Genomic DNA, 12558 nt, shown 5'->3' on the forward strand with positions numbered 1-12558 from the left:
TTTATTTGCACATAAGCTTTCATGAGCTACAGCTCACTTCATCAGATGCATCTTATGCTCAAATAAATTTGTCAATCTCTAAGGTGCCACAAGTACTCCTTTTCTTTTTGTGAACCTAATTACAGAGCTGTTTGACCTTATAGGTAAGGTCTGATGTCCTGTGAGTTTTGGATTTGGAATCACGCAGAGCAGTAACTGGGTTAAAACTTGAATATATTTTCCTCTAGATGTTTTGCATGCAGGATTTGTGACCTTGGTTCATGCCCCACTATGCCTTGTATGTGTTTTCATACCCAATTATTGGGTTATACAGAGGTAACACAGATGTCATCCATCTGTAACACAGTTTGGCTTAGCACAGTTCTCAGAAAAACCCCAAACCACCCTGTCCACAATGATTTGGGAAACCCTGCAACAATAGTTATGCTGGAAAACTGTTCTGGCACAACTAAACTTGACAGTCATTCATAAGCACCTGTCAGCATGGCTGAAAGTGGTGTAGACTAAGATTTTCTCTCAGAGGCTGGACAGCTGACTGGATTTGATGAAAATTGTGAGTGCTCAAAACCTCTAAAAATCAGGCCTCTCGTTTAGATGCCTAAGTATGGATTTAGGTGCCTGATTTTGAACACCTAAGTTCAAAAATGTGGCCAAGATGTCTGGTGTGTAAAGTTCCCTTTTCATTCTTTCTGGTTCTTCTAGTGTCTTTTTTTATCTTTAGGTCTTGCTTCTGTTTGGTTTCACTATGTTGATTTTTCATATTTTCCTCTCTAGGGAGGCAGTATTGTTACAGCAAGGGAACTGGTGGACAGGACCCTTGAGTTCAAGTCCTATTATTTATACTATAGTAGCATGTAGAGACTGTAACCAAAATCACAGCACCATTCTGCTAGATGCAGTGAAAGGCAATCACTGCTTCAAAGACCTTACACTTGCTGAGCTCTGTTCCTAGCTCCAGTTTGCTATGTATTTTTTTGTTTTAATGGCTTTTAATTATTTCATTCTGTTGCTTTGGGTTCTCTTCAAGGCTATCACTTCCCAGAGTGGGCATACAAAACTGAATCGAGCCCTGGCTCCCGTCAGATCCAGCTCTGGCACTTTATCCTGGAGCTGCTGCAGAAGGAGGAATTCCGCCATGTCATTGCTTGGCAGCAGGGCGAGTATGGGGAGTTTGTGATCAAGGATCCAGATGAAGTAGCACGGCTGTGGGGCAGGAGGAAATGCAAACCACAAATGAACTACGACAAGCTGAGCCGGGCCCTCAGGTGAATGGAAGGATCCTTGAAAACAATTGTTTATGAGGGTGAAATATTCAGAATGGGGTTGACAGGGAAGGATAGCTGGAAGATGTGGCTGATTCATATACAAAGTTGATTGATTGTGGAAATTGACTCAACCTTCCCAGCTCAATTGCCCCTAAACTTTGGAGAATTATGGGACCATCTGGGTGGTTGATACAGTTGTATTTGGAAAAGGTTAGACAGACATGGGGAGGAAATGACCACAAGGTTGCCAGAGGGTTCTGACATAACAGCAGATTTGTCCTCTACCTGATTGTGGGGTGTAATGACATAAATTTGCATTTATAACTTGAAGATCATTGTAATCAGGAATTTACTACTTGGGAGCTTTCCTGTCTCTTCTCTTCCTCCGGTTCTGATGCCTGCTTGTGTAATATGTGTATTGCAGCAAAAAGCATTGGCTTATTCCATCAGTGATAAAATTTCCAAGAAAGCAACTCCCTTGTTTAAGACCAGTTCCTACTTGTACAGAATTAGAGGGTGAAGACATGGGATTAAGGTTCCTTCTTGATCCCGCAATCAGTTGTTTTACAACAGTTGTATTTCCCTTACCTTTATCCTGTTGTATCTATAAACATAAGTCACAATGCAATGGGATCCTGGTCTATGACTCAGACCCCTAGGTGCTACAATAATACAAATAATAATAATTGGCCTCCATCAGTGTTCTTCTGCAGCAGCAATACATTCAGCTGTGCTGCATTAGAGTTCAGCCCTAACCTGCTAAGAGCTGCTGACATAGGAGTGTGCAACAGTCAGAGGGTAGTATATGGCCAATACTGTCATTTGGTGGTGGGCAGGGTGACGGGGGTTGATCAGTTTTTACTTTGCACTTCTGGATCTATTCGTAAAGTTCTGTTACCTTTTCTCCTTGCCAACGTCCATCCTAGTTCTTGAAATCTTTCCCACTGTGTAACCTTCACCAGAACACATACCAGTTTTATTTACCCCCCCTTCAAGAGCTTTTCAATCTCTGCTGTGTAGTTTGAAAGGGGAGGCTCCTCGAAATGGGCCCAGTCCTGTTGGCTGGGGAGATGTAGCCTAGTCAGATCTGTCCTTATAAAAATGACACTGGGCTCCGTTCTGAGAAGTTGCGGTGTTACCGACCTTGCTAATAATATGGGCCTCATGTGCCCTCTGATCCCTCCTGGGCAGGGCAGGCAAAGATAAACAAGGCAGCAAACAAAACAGACACATAATGGAACAGGAAGGAAACAATAAATTGAATAACACAAACGCTGCAATTGATGTATGGGAGTGGAAAAAACTCCACCTGCCTGATCCAGTCATACCTTGGTTCCTCGATCACACTCAGAACTTCACTGAAGTGAGATTAATCAGCAGTGCTGGCACAAGCAGCCACCTCAAGTAGGAAACCTTTGTCTTCCCACCCCCTCCCTGTACTCCAGCCGCTTGATTTTTTGCCATCTATGCAAACATGAAGTGCTGACAACCAAAATTTTAAATAGCAAGGGGTGTGGGGGTGAATCGTGTGTAGTATTTCGGTGTACTGGTTAGGTCTACACTATGAGCTAGGATTTTGATGCCCAGTTTGCGTTGCCATGCACTAGCTCTCATCGAGCTAGCATGCTAAAAACAGTCATGTAGCCATGGTAGCCCAGACAGCAGTTCTGAGTGCAAACCCACTTAACCCCGTAGGTGCGAGCTTGGCTCGGCTAACCCATAGTCGATCACCACTGCCTGTGCTAGAGCTATCGTGGCTACGCTACAAGTTTTAGCGTGCTACCTTGAGGTGAGCTAGCGCATAGCTATGTCACCTGCGAATCACACTCCCATATGCTTTCAGAATGTGAGCTTTACTGGAATGCAGACTGTCTTATGGACACATTCCTTCCCATTCTCAAACCTTTAACATCCCTGTGGCAACTACAACTACTGCTACTGCTTACGTGGAAAAGTAACATACTTAGCTATCTTTAATTGAATTTAGCTGTTGGAAATAATGAGCTAATACCATGTGCTCGGCCAGCTCTCTGGGCTGCCAGCAAGTCCTCTGGAAACCACAGTCTAGGAAGCCCTTCATTGGGAGGCAGTGTCACTGATCTCACTGTTTGGGAGGCCTTGTAGAGAGAGCACTGCAGTGGGACCTATGGTTTTATTCCCAGCTCTGCCACTAGCCTTCTGGGTGACCTTGGGTAAGTCACTTTGTCTGTTTCCTCATCTGTAAAAAGCGGATAATGATACTAACCTTCACAAAGTGCTTTGAGACCAATGGCTGAAAAGAGCTATAGACGAGCTAGGAATTATTCTTTGGAAACTTTTCCTGACAACAGCCTCAATTTTCATGTGCTTAATTTTATTCTTCTTCTCTGAGTAGCTTTATTTCTTTGTAGACAGTTGAAACTTGGACATAATAGAAGGAAGGCAGGCCTTAGAGTGGCTTAAGCAATAGACATTAAGCTGTATTGCATCTGACTGGCAGAGCTCTTGATAATTTTTTAACTTTTTTTTTTTGACAGATATTATTATAACAAGAGGATTCTTCACAAGACAAAAGGCAAAAGGTTTACCTACAAGTTCAACTTCAACAAACTGGTGATGCCCAACTATCCATTTATTAACATACGGCCCAATGGTAAGATGGAAATGGGGTTCCTATCAAATCCTAATCAATGTGCGTTGATTGGCAGCATATGGAATGCTGAGCTTATGCTGTGACATGCCTGTAGTGCAGGGAGGCAGCTAAAATCACACCCAGCGATCTGCACAGATTCCTTCCACAATCTCTAATTTGTACAACTCCCAAGCAATCAGAGCTAATATGGTGGGAATGTCAGTACTATGATGATACTTAAACTGGAGTGCACTTCCCCTCTGTTTGCCCTCTCATGGCAGCCTTTAAGGCAAGCCTGAGGCATACAGGCTTTCTATGTAAGCTTGCTTGTTTGGTTGTCTTTATTGGTTGTTAGAGGTTTGCTTCGCTCGCAGTTTTATTTGAGTGTCTTGTCCTTCTGATAATAGAGGGTTTCGGTTCTATTGCAGGGACTTGTTCTACGTGCTTGCAAAGCACCCTGTACGTTTATGGTGTTGTATAAATGTGACCTTCCCTATTACGATGTCCAGAGGTCTCCGGGAGTGGGTACATGTAAATGTTATCAAAATGTTCACAGCCTAAAGACAGCGATAAAAAGCTTCTTGCTCTACTGAAGAGCAGTTAAACCAGCTCTTATGCTGACAACAGCCTTTGATTGCTGTGTTCCTGCCCCTTTTATGTCAAGCAGAACAATTCTTGGCTAAATTGCTCTGGCTTTCAGGGGAATTTACCAGCAAGTGCAGATCAGAGCAGCTTTCACTGGTGAGTTTTGACTCGCTTGTGAGTCACGGGAGCTCCTGAACTCTTGTAGTGACCCAAATCCACAATGGTTTAACAGGGTAGCCACAAGGTGCTTATACAGGAAGCATCGATGTTGGCCATTAGGATGTTTGGGGCATTGAGTCTCTTGTCGTTGAGTCAGTCATTCCTGAGTATAAGTTCCACACCAGGGTTTGGGCTAATGCCAGCAGTAATGCTGCAGTTATGCTGTCAGAGGGTCCATCCATCTTGAGTTCCACTCTGGTGGGTTGTGCGGTGGAATCTAAGATCCCATGACCTGCTTCATATGATTGAGGGCTAACCCTGGAATCACAACCCCAGGAAAGAATACGTTCTAATGTTGAAGGATGTGTGCCCCATTGGTGGGTGTAGAATGGCGTCTGCATATCTAAACAGCCCCCACGCTCACTAGGGCGGATCATGTTGAACATGATCGGTGGGACGCTTCTGGGAGCCATTATGTTTGGGGCCTAAACTGCAAAACTCAATGCTGCAAGGAGTTGGATCAGAAAGGACCCTCGCCTGGTCATGTTTAGAGTGCCATGCAGGGCTCACCTCATCAAGAAGGCCTGATGAATGGCTGAAGATCAACCTAACAAAGGAAAGGGGAATAGTGTTTGTGGAGACTGAGTGATGGCAGCTATTCAAAGCCGGGGATGATAGTCTGAGAGGGATGTTTGTTAACCTTTACTGTTGTACTTTGTGCTTAGTTACCGTGATGACTGTGGCACTTCATAAATACCTAGATAGATCCTGGCAGTGCAACTACTGTGCATCTAACTCATCATTTGACTCTAAAATCGCACTGGGCAGCCTCCACCATGAAAGTCCAGAATTGTGGTTTCAAAGAGCCTGTCCTTTAAGAAAGCATCCACCCTAGGGGTAGGAGGCAATGGAGGAGTAGAAATCAACAATGAAGTAGAGTTGCTTCCCCCATGTGAGAGGAGTTGTATGTAGGGGAGAAATGTATTTTCCAGGTGCTCTGAACCCAAGCATGAGGGATATAAAATGTAGTGTGAAGCTGCACTGCAGATCTATAATTACTACAGCAACAAGTCTGAGCAGTTCCACCTCAACATTGCTCACTACTGCTCCTGTTTGCCGACACTCCCTCCTGTCCCTGGGGCATGCATTTAAAAAAAAAAAAAAAGTTTGGAGAATTGGAATGCATCTGTCTAATTACAGCCTGTTTTCTTTCCTCCTGGCTGGGGCTGGGGGTTGGGATATTAAACCTGTTTGGGACACTGGAATCAGATTTCTCCTCTTTCCTCTCTGTTGTGTGCACTTTATCGGGTAGAGGTGCTTGGGTCTCTTTGTGTCTAAGGTGAGAGCAGGCACAAAACTGCATTAATCAGGCTTCTGTTAGCAATAGCAAATATTAAGCACAAAGGTCTTCTCAAGCCTTCAGATGGGAGTGTCTGAAACGGTGCGCACAAGGGACCTGTTTGAGTAGCAATATTACTGGGGAAATTGTCTGAGATCAAATCTCTTCCATTCTGGAAAAGCACAAATCGGTGTGTTTTGAAGTTCCGTTGTGAGAATTAGAGCTTTATCAGCAGTGTGTGTAGGGGCTTCAATAAAGCTGTATTGCATAACATCTGTCATGCACACTGCCGCCTCAAAAAGCCTCTCAATTAAACAGGAGAGAGAAGGAGACCTCGAGAGAGACAGAAGGGGCAGGGGAAACGTGTGTGGATCTGAAAATCACCGATTAGTTGACAGTGCTGAGAACCCAAAGAAGAGCTCTGTGTAAGCTGCAAACCTTGTCTCTCACTGGCAGAAGTTGGTCCAATAAACGATATTACCTCACCCACCTTGTCTCTCTCAAGCTGAGGGGCAAGAAGGCTGCTTCAGGCACTAAAGGAGACGATTCACCTCCAAGGGTGGCAAGATTTTGAGCTGGGCAGAGGTGATTGAGGTATTTGGCGGGGAGATGAGGGGAATAGAGAGCAGGTTTCTAAGGCTGCTCCCAGCCGATCACCTATTACACTGCAGAGCATGTGTGGTGCTTTTGTGTTACGTTTTTAAGCATCTCCAGGTACAGCCCCAACCACGAAGTTCTTACACGCGACACTTTCCTCCCTGGCCATGTGGGTTCCTAACACTCCTTTCTCATTCTCTCCCTTGCACCAGGTGTTGTCCCACAGAGTGCCCCACCTGTCCCCACCGCTTCGTCCCGCTTCCATTTCCCACCCTTGGACAGCCACTCTCCCACTGAGGACGCCCAACCCAGCCGGTTCTCCAGTGGATCCCTGGGACCATCCAGCCAGGAGCCTCTGAACGACAGCAGTGACAGGAAGCCTGATGTGCCGGAGTTGGAGGATGTCTCCTCAGACTGGCGACGTGGCGTGGATCTCATGGCTTCTCGGAATGCAGTGGGTGCTGGGAGCATCAATAATCAGAAGCGCAAGCCGGAGATCATGCTGCCTCTCTTCACGAGGCCTGGGATCTACCCAGATCCTCACAGTCCTTTTGCCGTGTCCCCTCTTCCAGGGCGCGGTGGGGTCTTAAATGTCCCAATCTCGCCTGCGTTGTCTCTGACTCCAACCCTCTTCTCCTACAGCCCCTCGCCAGGTCTCAGCCCCTTCACAGGTAGCAGCTGCTTCTCTTTCAACCCCGAGGAAATGAAACACTACCTGCATTCACAAGCCTGCTCGGTCTTCAACTACCACCTGAGCCCGCGGACTTTCCCCCGCTATCCGGGGCTCATGGTCCCACCACTACAGTGCCAGATGCATCCCGAAGAGCAGCCGCAGTTCCCGATCAAGCTACAGCCTCCACCTGTGGGGCGTAAGAACAGAGAGAGACTGGGAAGCTCTGAAGAGGTGACTGCCCCCCAGCTAGCTCCAGCTTCACCCAGGGTTAAGGTTGAGCCGATAGTGGACAAGGAGCTTGAAAGTGAAGAGCCACCAGCCAAAGGGAAGGACAAAAGTGAGGAGGAGGAAGAAGGGCCTGGCATGGTAATGCCAAACACCGGCATGGAAGGAGAGAGAGGTGCTGTATTTGCCAGGCCAGCTGCCCCGTCCTGGCCCTCTCTGTCACCAGCACCTGCTCGAATAAACTTTCCCACTGAAGAATCTCAGGGGCAAGGGGAAGGAGGTGGAGAGAAGCCATCCAGAGAGCCAGTGGGAGACACCGGGGTGCAGGAAAAGAGAGAGGATGCCCTGATGCCACCAAAACTGCGTCTGAAACGACGTTGGAACGGTGACCGGCAGGCTGAAGCCCCAGAGGAGCACCAGAACGGGAAGCTGCACTGGAACGGTGTGTTGGGTGCCTCACACCTCGTCCCGACACCCAAGGCAGTGACAGCCACAGCTGCATCAGACACCTAGGAGCTAACTGGAAAGTGCTACAGTCCATTTGTACTAGAATCCATGTATTTATGTAGCAATGTTGCAGAGGGGGCGGGGGCGGGGGACTAGAATGGTTTGATAATTCTAGGGACTAGACTTTGGTTTTTTGTTTTGTTTTTTAATTTGTTGAATCGCAGGTGAGACTTTGCTTGTCCTGGTTAAGAGAGGGAGGCGCTAACCTCTTCTGCGCGTGAGGTTGAGACTTTGCGCAAACTCCGGAAAGACCAAGCCACAGTCTCCAGCGAGGCTTATGAACTCCAGACATAATCTACTTTATATTCGCTAGTATTTATAGAAGCAGGAATCTGAATATAGTTTCTTTTTATGACGTCGGGTGCGGCAGTGGGAAAAGATTTCCTAAACAGTTCAATCGGAGATGCGATTTTTTTTTTTTTTTTGTCGGCATCACGAGCTGTCGCTCTTTTCAGCAGGTTTGGCGGACGGGAGTGTTGCACTGTCTTTAAATTGAAACAGAGATTGCAGAAAGACAAACACAGAAAACCAAAACAGCTTGGCATCAGTAGGAGGAAGCTGCTGAAAACGCGGTAGTCGGTGGTTTTTGAGTCAAGCTGTATTTCTGACAAACAACTCTCATTAGGCCTTGAAGACGTGATGGTCGTTCTTTCAGCCTTCTTGAAATATTGAAAAAGCCATGAGCAATTGTAAAATCTTTCAGGGAAGGGAGTAGTGGAGTGGGAAAAATAACCTAATGCCTTTAATAGACTGCATTAAAATGTACCCTAGGTTTTTTCTTCTTCTTTCTAATAGGTGGGGTGGGGAAGTGCTTGGAAGATTAACCCTCTAATTTGATTGTGGTGAGTTCATGGAAAAGGAATGAGAGCTTTGTTAAATCTACTCCCTTTATTGTTTGGTTCCCCTATCACTTTGAGTCATGCCTTAAGTACATAGATACACTTTATGTGATATGGGTCTGTTGACAGAAGAAGCTTGTATAACAGCTGGATCTTCCTGACCGAGGTTGGGTTTCCATTTGGTATTGGGGTCTGTCTCACTTTTAATACCATTGGGAGGAAAACGTTGTTTAGATTGACTGCGATGGGTATGGATATAAAGGGTTGCGTGGAGGGACAGGGAGAGGAACAGGGCAGGGTGGCATTGAAGACAATGTTCCGGTGGGGGGCAAGAAAAGTTCAAAGGTGAATTTTGGAGGGCAAGCTGGTGCTATAGAGCATGACAGCAGTTTGGGGAGTGGTGGTGGCTACTCAGACCTTGCTTTGTAAATCTTGCCCCATTATTTGCGATAAACCCACTGGTTCCCTGGACAGCTGTTTCTCGTTAGACTAATTGGCCTGAGATTCAGATTACACCGAGGAATGTGACTCTTTCCTGTTGCATTGGGACTAATTTCTAATGATTCCTTGAAAGGAACTTGACCGATTGATCTCGGCAGGGATAAAGTCGTATCTATGGTGTTGCCGTTTATTCATGCAAGTCTAGGAAACCAGTTTTGAGCAGGCAAGCTACTTTAATAGAGAGCTTAGCAACTGTTGTGAGGGGCAGGGCCAGTATGTGTGAGCAGAGTATTACTTGCATAGGCTATTAGGCAAATATAAACCTGGTCTACATGGTTAAGAGGGCAGTTTGCCTGCTCAGCTTGGAGCCAGCGAGTTGAAAACCTGGCCAGAAGGCCCTGCCTAAGCAAAATAGTGTACATAGTACAAGGAGCATTCTTAGACAAACTGCTCTGCTTGGTAACTACTGCCTGAGAGGCACTGGCAGAAATGTATGTAAATCAGGGGGCGGGGAAGGGGTTGTGATCTCTTTACTGGGGCAGCTCTGCTTCGTTGCAGCATCTGTGCCGTGGTGCCGTTCCCGCTTCGCTCCCAGCTGCCCGATCTGTGCGGGCTGGCTGGTTCAGCTGTGGTTTAGAATCCACGGACTTCCTAGCTCCCAGTTCTTGGCAGTAACCATTACCCCACAGGGTTGCCTTTTTAGCATCTAGGTTTACCTTCAAATTTGGAACAGAGCACGGGGGGAAAGGGCAAGGCATCCCCGGCTTTCGGAACATCCCTTTCCCAAAGAGCGGGCCAGCAGATGTCAGTATGAACTCAGGAATAGAAACTAGAGGCCTTTCGAATCAGTAATGCATATCTTCAGCCCCGTCATACCCAAGTGCCAGAATCAATGGATGCTGCTCCCATTTGAGGGGGGAATAAAATCACCTGTTTCACGCTTCTTTTTCCAAATGAAAGTTAAAACTACATTTAAAATGTCATTTGGCTTTAAAAGTTTGCAATCAGTTTGGGTTGGGGGTGGGAGGGTCAATTGTCATTGCACTGCAAACTGGGATCTCCAAGTTCAGGGATAAAGGACTCAGGTTCTCAGGACAATGGACCAGTGAACGCTGGGTACATCAGCGTTGGGGTGATGTATTCAGCTTTGGAGAAGGGGGCGGCAAAGCCCATTAGGCAGCGTTACCCTGTTCCCCAGCTGGCTCAGGAAGGCACCTTTTTGCAGAGGTGTTCCTCCTGACCAGACTTAACATTACCTAGCAGCAGCTTAAAGGAGGAAGCTTATAAATACATTTTAAATAAAATATATATATATTCCAGTGTGCCAAATATTTAAACTTTTAAAGTTTAAATGGTTGAAATCTCAGCATCCACCTGTATTAACTAATCAAGAGCATGTTAATGTTTTTAAATCATTTTTGCTTTGTTTAGCCATAGACAATCTGTAGGAAAGGAACTTTAATGAGACAACCAGCAGTAATCTGAGGCTTGTGGGAGAGAATTGTCAGGGCAAAGCGTAGGGTTGGGAATGTTAGCCAAGCATCTCCCCGCAGTGTTGCAAAATTGTCAAGCCCTGGGGTCAGTCTGCTCAATAATGAAAATTATTCCTCACATCCCCCAGGGAAGGGCGAGTTGGATTTTGCAAGGCTATACTAGCTGCGGGTGGTATTTGGCTAATACTGCCCCACTTCACATAGGGAATTTAACCTCTCTACAGTAGTGTGTGGGTGAAGAGAAAGGAACAGCCTCCTCTAGAAGCATTAAAACCCTAGTGACAAACTGTCAGTGTCTTCATCTACAAGACAGGTTAAATCCATTGCTTGGTTGTCTTGTTTTTTTTATTTATTCTATAATTGTGTTTGTTTTTTAAAGTAACTTTTTTCTTTTTTTTTTCCTCTTATGGTTCCTGGTGGGTTTTAAAAAGGATTTCTTCTTTTGGTTTGAAATATTTTTAATCAGATTGTTTAAAAAAAAAAAAAACTTGTTAAATTTTAGTGTTTTTAAAGAGAAAAAGTATTTACCGATAGAAAGTTGTTGTTTTTTTTAAAAAAAAATTCACTTTTCGCGAGGCATGTTCTTTGACTTTATTAGAGTTGATTCAGCAGGGATTAGTATGGATGCATTCACATCTGACTCTGTTAGCTTGAGCTATCTGTCCACTGAAAGCAGAATTAAGTGTGTGTATATGTACATAAAAATGTAAAGTAGTCTTTAAATACTCCATTGTGCAGTGCCTTTAGCTGTTCCACTTTCTATAAAGTCTTCAAAAAAGTTTGCATATATATATATATATATATATGATGTAATGTTATAGAAATATATGTGTAATATACATATTTTTTTCCAGGGGTATCTGATAGCTCTGTATTTTGTTATGGAAGTTGAAAGAAAAAAAAGTATTTTACCTCAAATTAAAAAGTTAAATAAACCTTTTAAATAAGTCAACAAGATTTTTTTAGTTTTTGTGCTTTGCCAGATTGTCTGTCTGTCTATATGGTGCCCATTAGCGGGCATGCCTCAGACACGTTAATGCATGGATGCTCACATGCATGGTGAGAGATGGGGAAGAATCATCCACATTTTACAAGGTGGGAAGCAAATAGATTAAGTGATTCAACTGTTGTCTTGCAAGAAGTCTTCAGCAGAACGGAAGATCTGGATTCAGTTTTCAAAGTCGATTGCTTTAACCACAAGACCAAACTCTGCATTCTGAGGCCTAGCTGTTCTATAGCACTTTGAGATCTGCAGAGGAAAAGATCTCTTACAGAAGGTCAGTATGACTCTCTGCATTTTAGGACTGGTGAAACCGAGACACAAATGGGGGAGTGACTTGACCATGATTGTGTGGCAGAGCCAGGAGTAATACCCAGATGTCCTGATTACCGGTCCTGTGCCTTAGCCAAGGACCATTTTCCCAGGCTTCCTTAAATGCTACTTGCATTCAGAGTCTTGTCTCATGCATTTCTCTAACCACCCTCCTCTTCTGCTAATGGAGATCAGTATTTTCTTCTCCACAGTGCACTGTCAGTAACCATGTCATTGCTCCCTTAAACCCTTGAATATGCTGCCTCTTTTGTCTGTCACTGTGAGTCCTCTTGCCTTCGTACGTGTGCAGGTTCGTAATCCGACAGCTTCGTGCCCTGCTTCTTGTACTTCCCCTGGTTTGCCCTAACTTGCATCCTGGTCCTCAGTCGACACCAGCACGTTGTATGTTTTTTCCAGCTTGTTCTGAACATTCCTTTGTGTTTGTTTCCGTGGAGATGCACAGTGCATTCTCGCAGTTCGTATTGATGCTGCTCCTCATGTCCTCCAGCAGG

General features: G+C 45.2%; 1 protein-coding gene across 1 annotated transcript in view; it reads left to right on the top strand.

The window, feature by feature from the left end:
• The window catches only part of ETV3 (ETS variant transcription factor 3), a 14476-nt gene extending 2790 nt beyond the window's left edge, over positions 1 to 11686 (top strand). Inside the window, exons 3-5 of the mRNA XM_038383181.2 lie at positions 1028 to 1265; positions 3782 to 3897; positions 6769 to 11686. Of these exons, the coding sequence (XP_038239109.1) occupies positions 1028 to 1265; positions 3782 to 3897; positions 6769 to 7967 (1553 nt within the window). The 3' untranslated portion in view covers positions 7968 to 11686. The remainder of the gene's footprint in view (positions 1 to 1027; positions 1266 to 3781; positions 3898 to 6768) is intronic.
• Positions 11687 to 12558: the final 872 nt, after the last annotated feature.

The sequence above is a fragment of the Dermochelys coriacea genome, chromosome 24 (genome assembly GCF_009764565.3).
Source record: "Dermochelys coriacea isolate rDerCor1 chromosome 24, rDerCor1.pri.v4, whole genome shotgun sequence".
Lineage (NCBI taxonomy): Eukaryota > Metazoa > Chordata > Testudines > Dermochelyidae > Dermochelys > Dermochelys coriacea.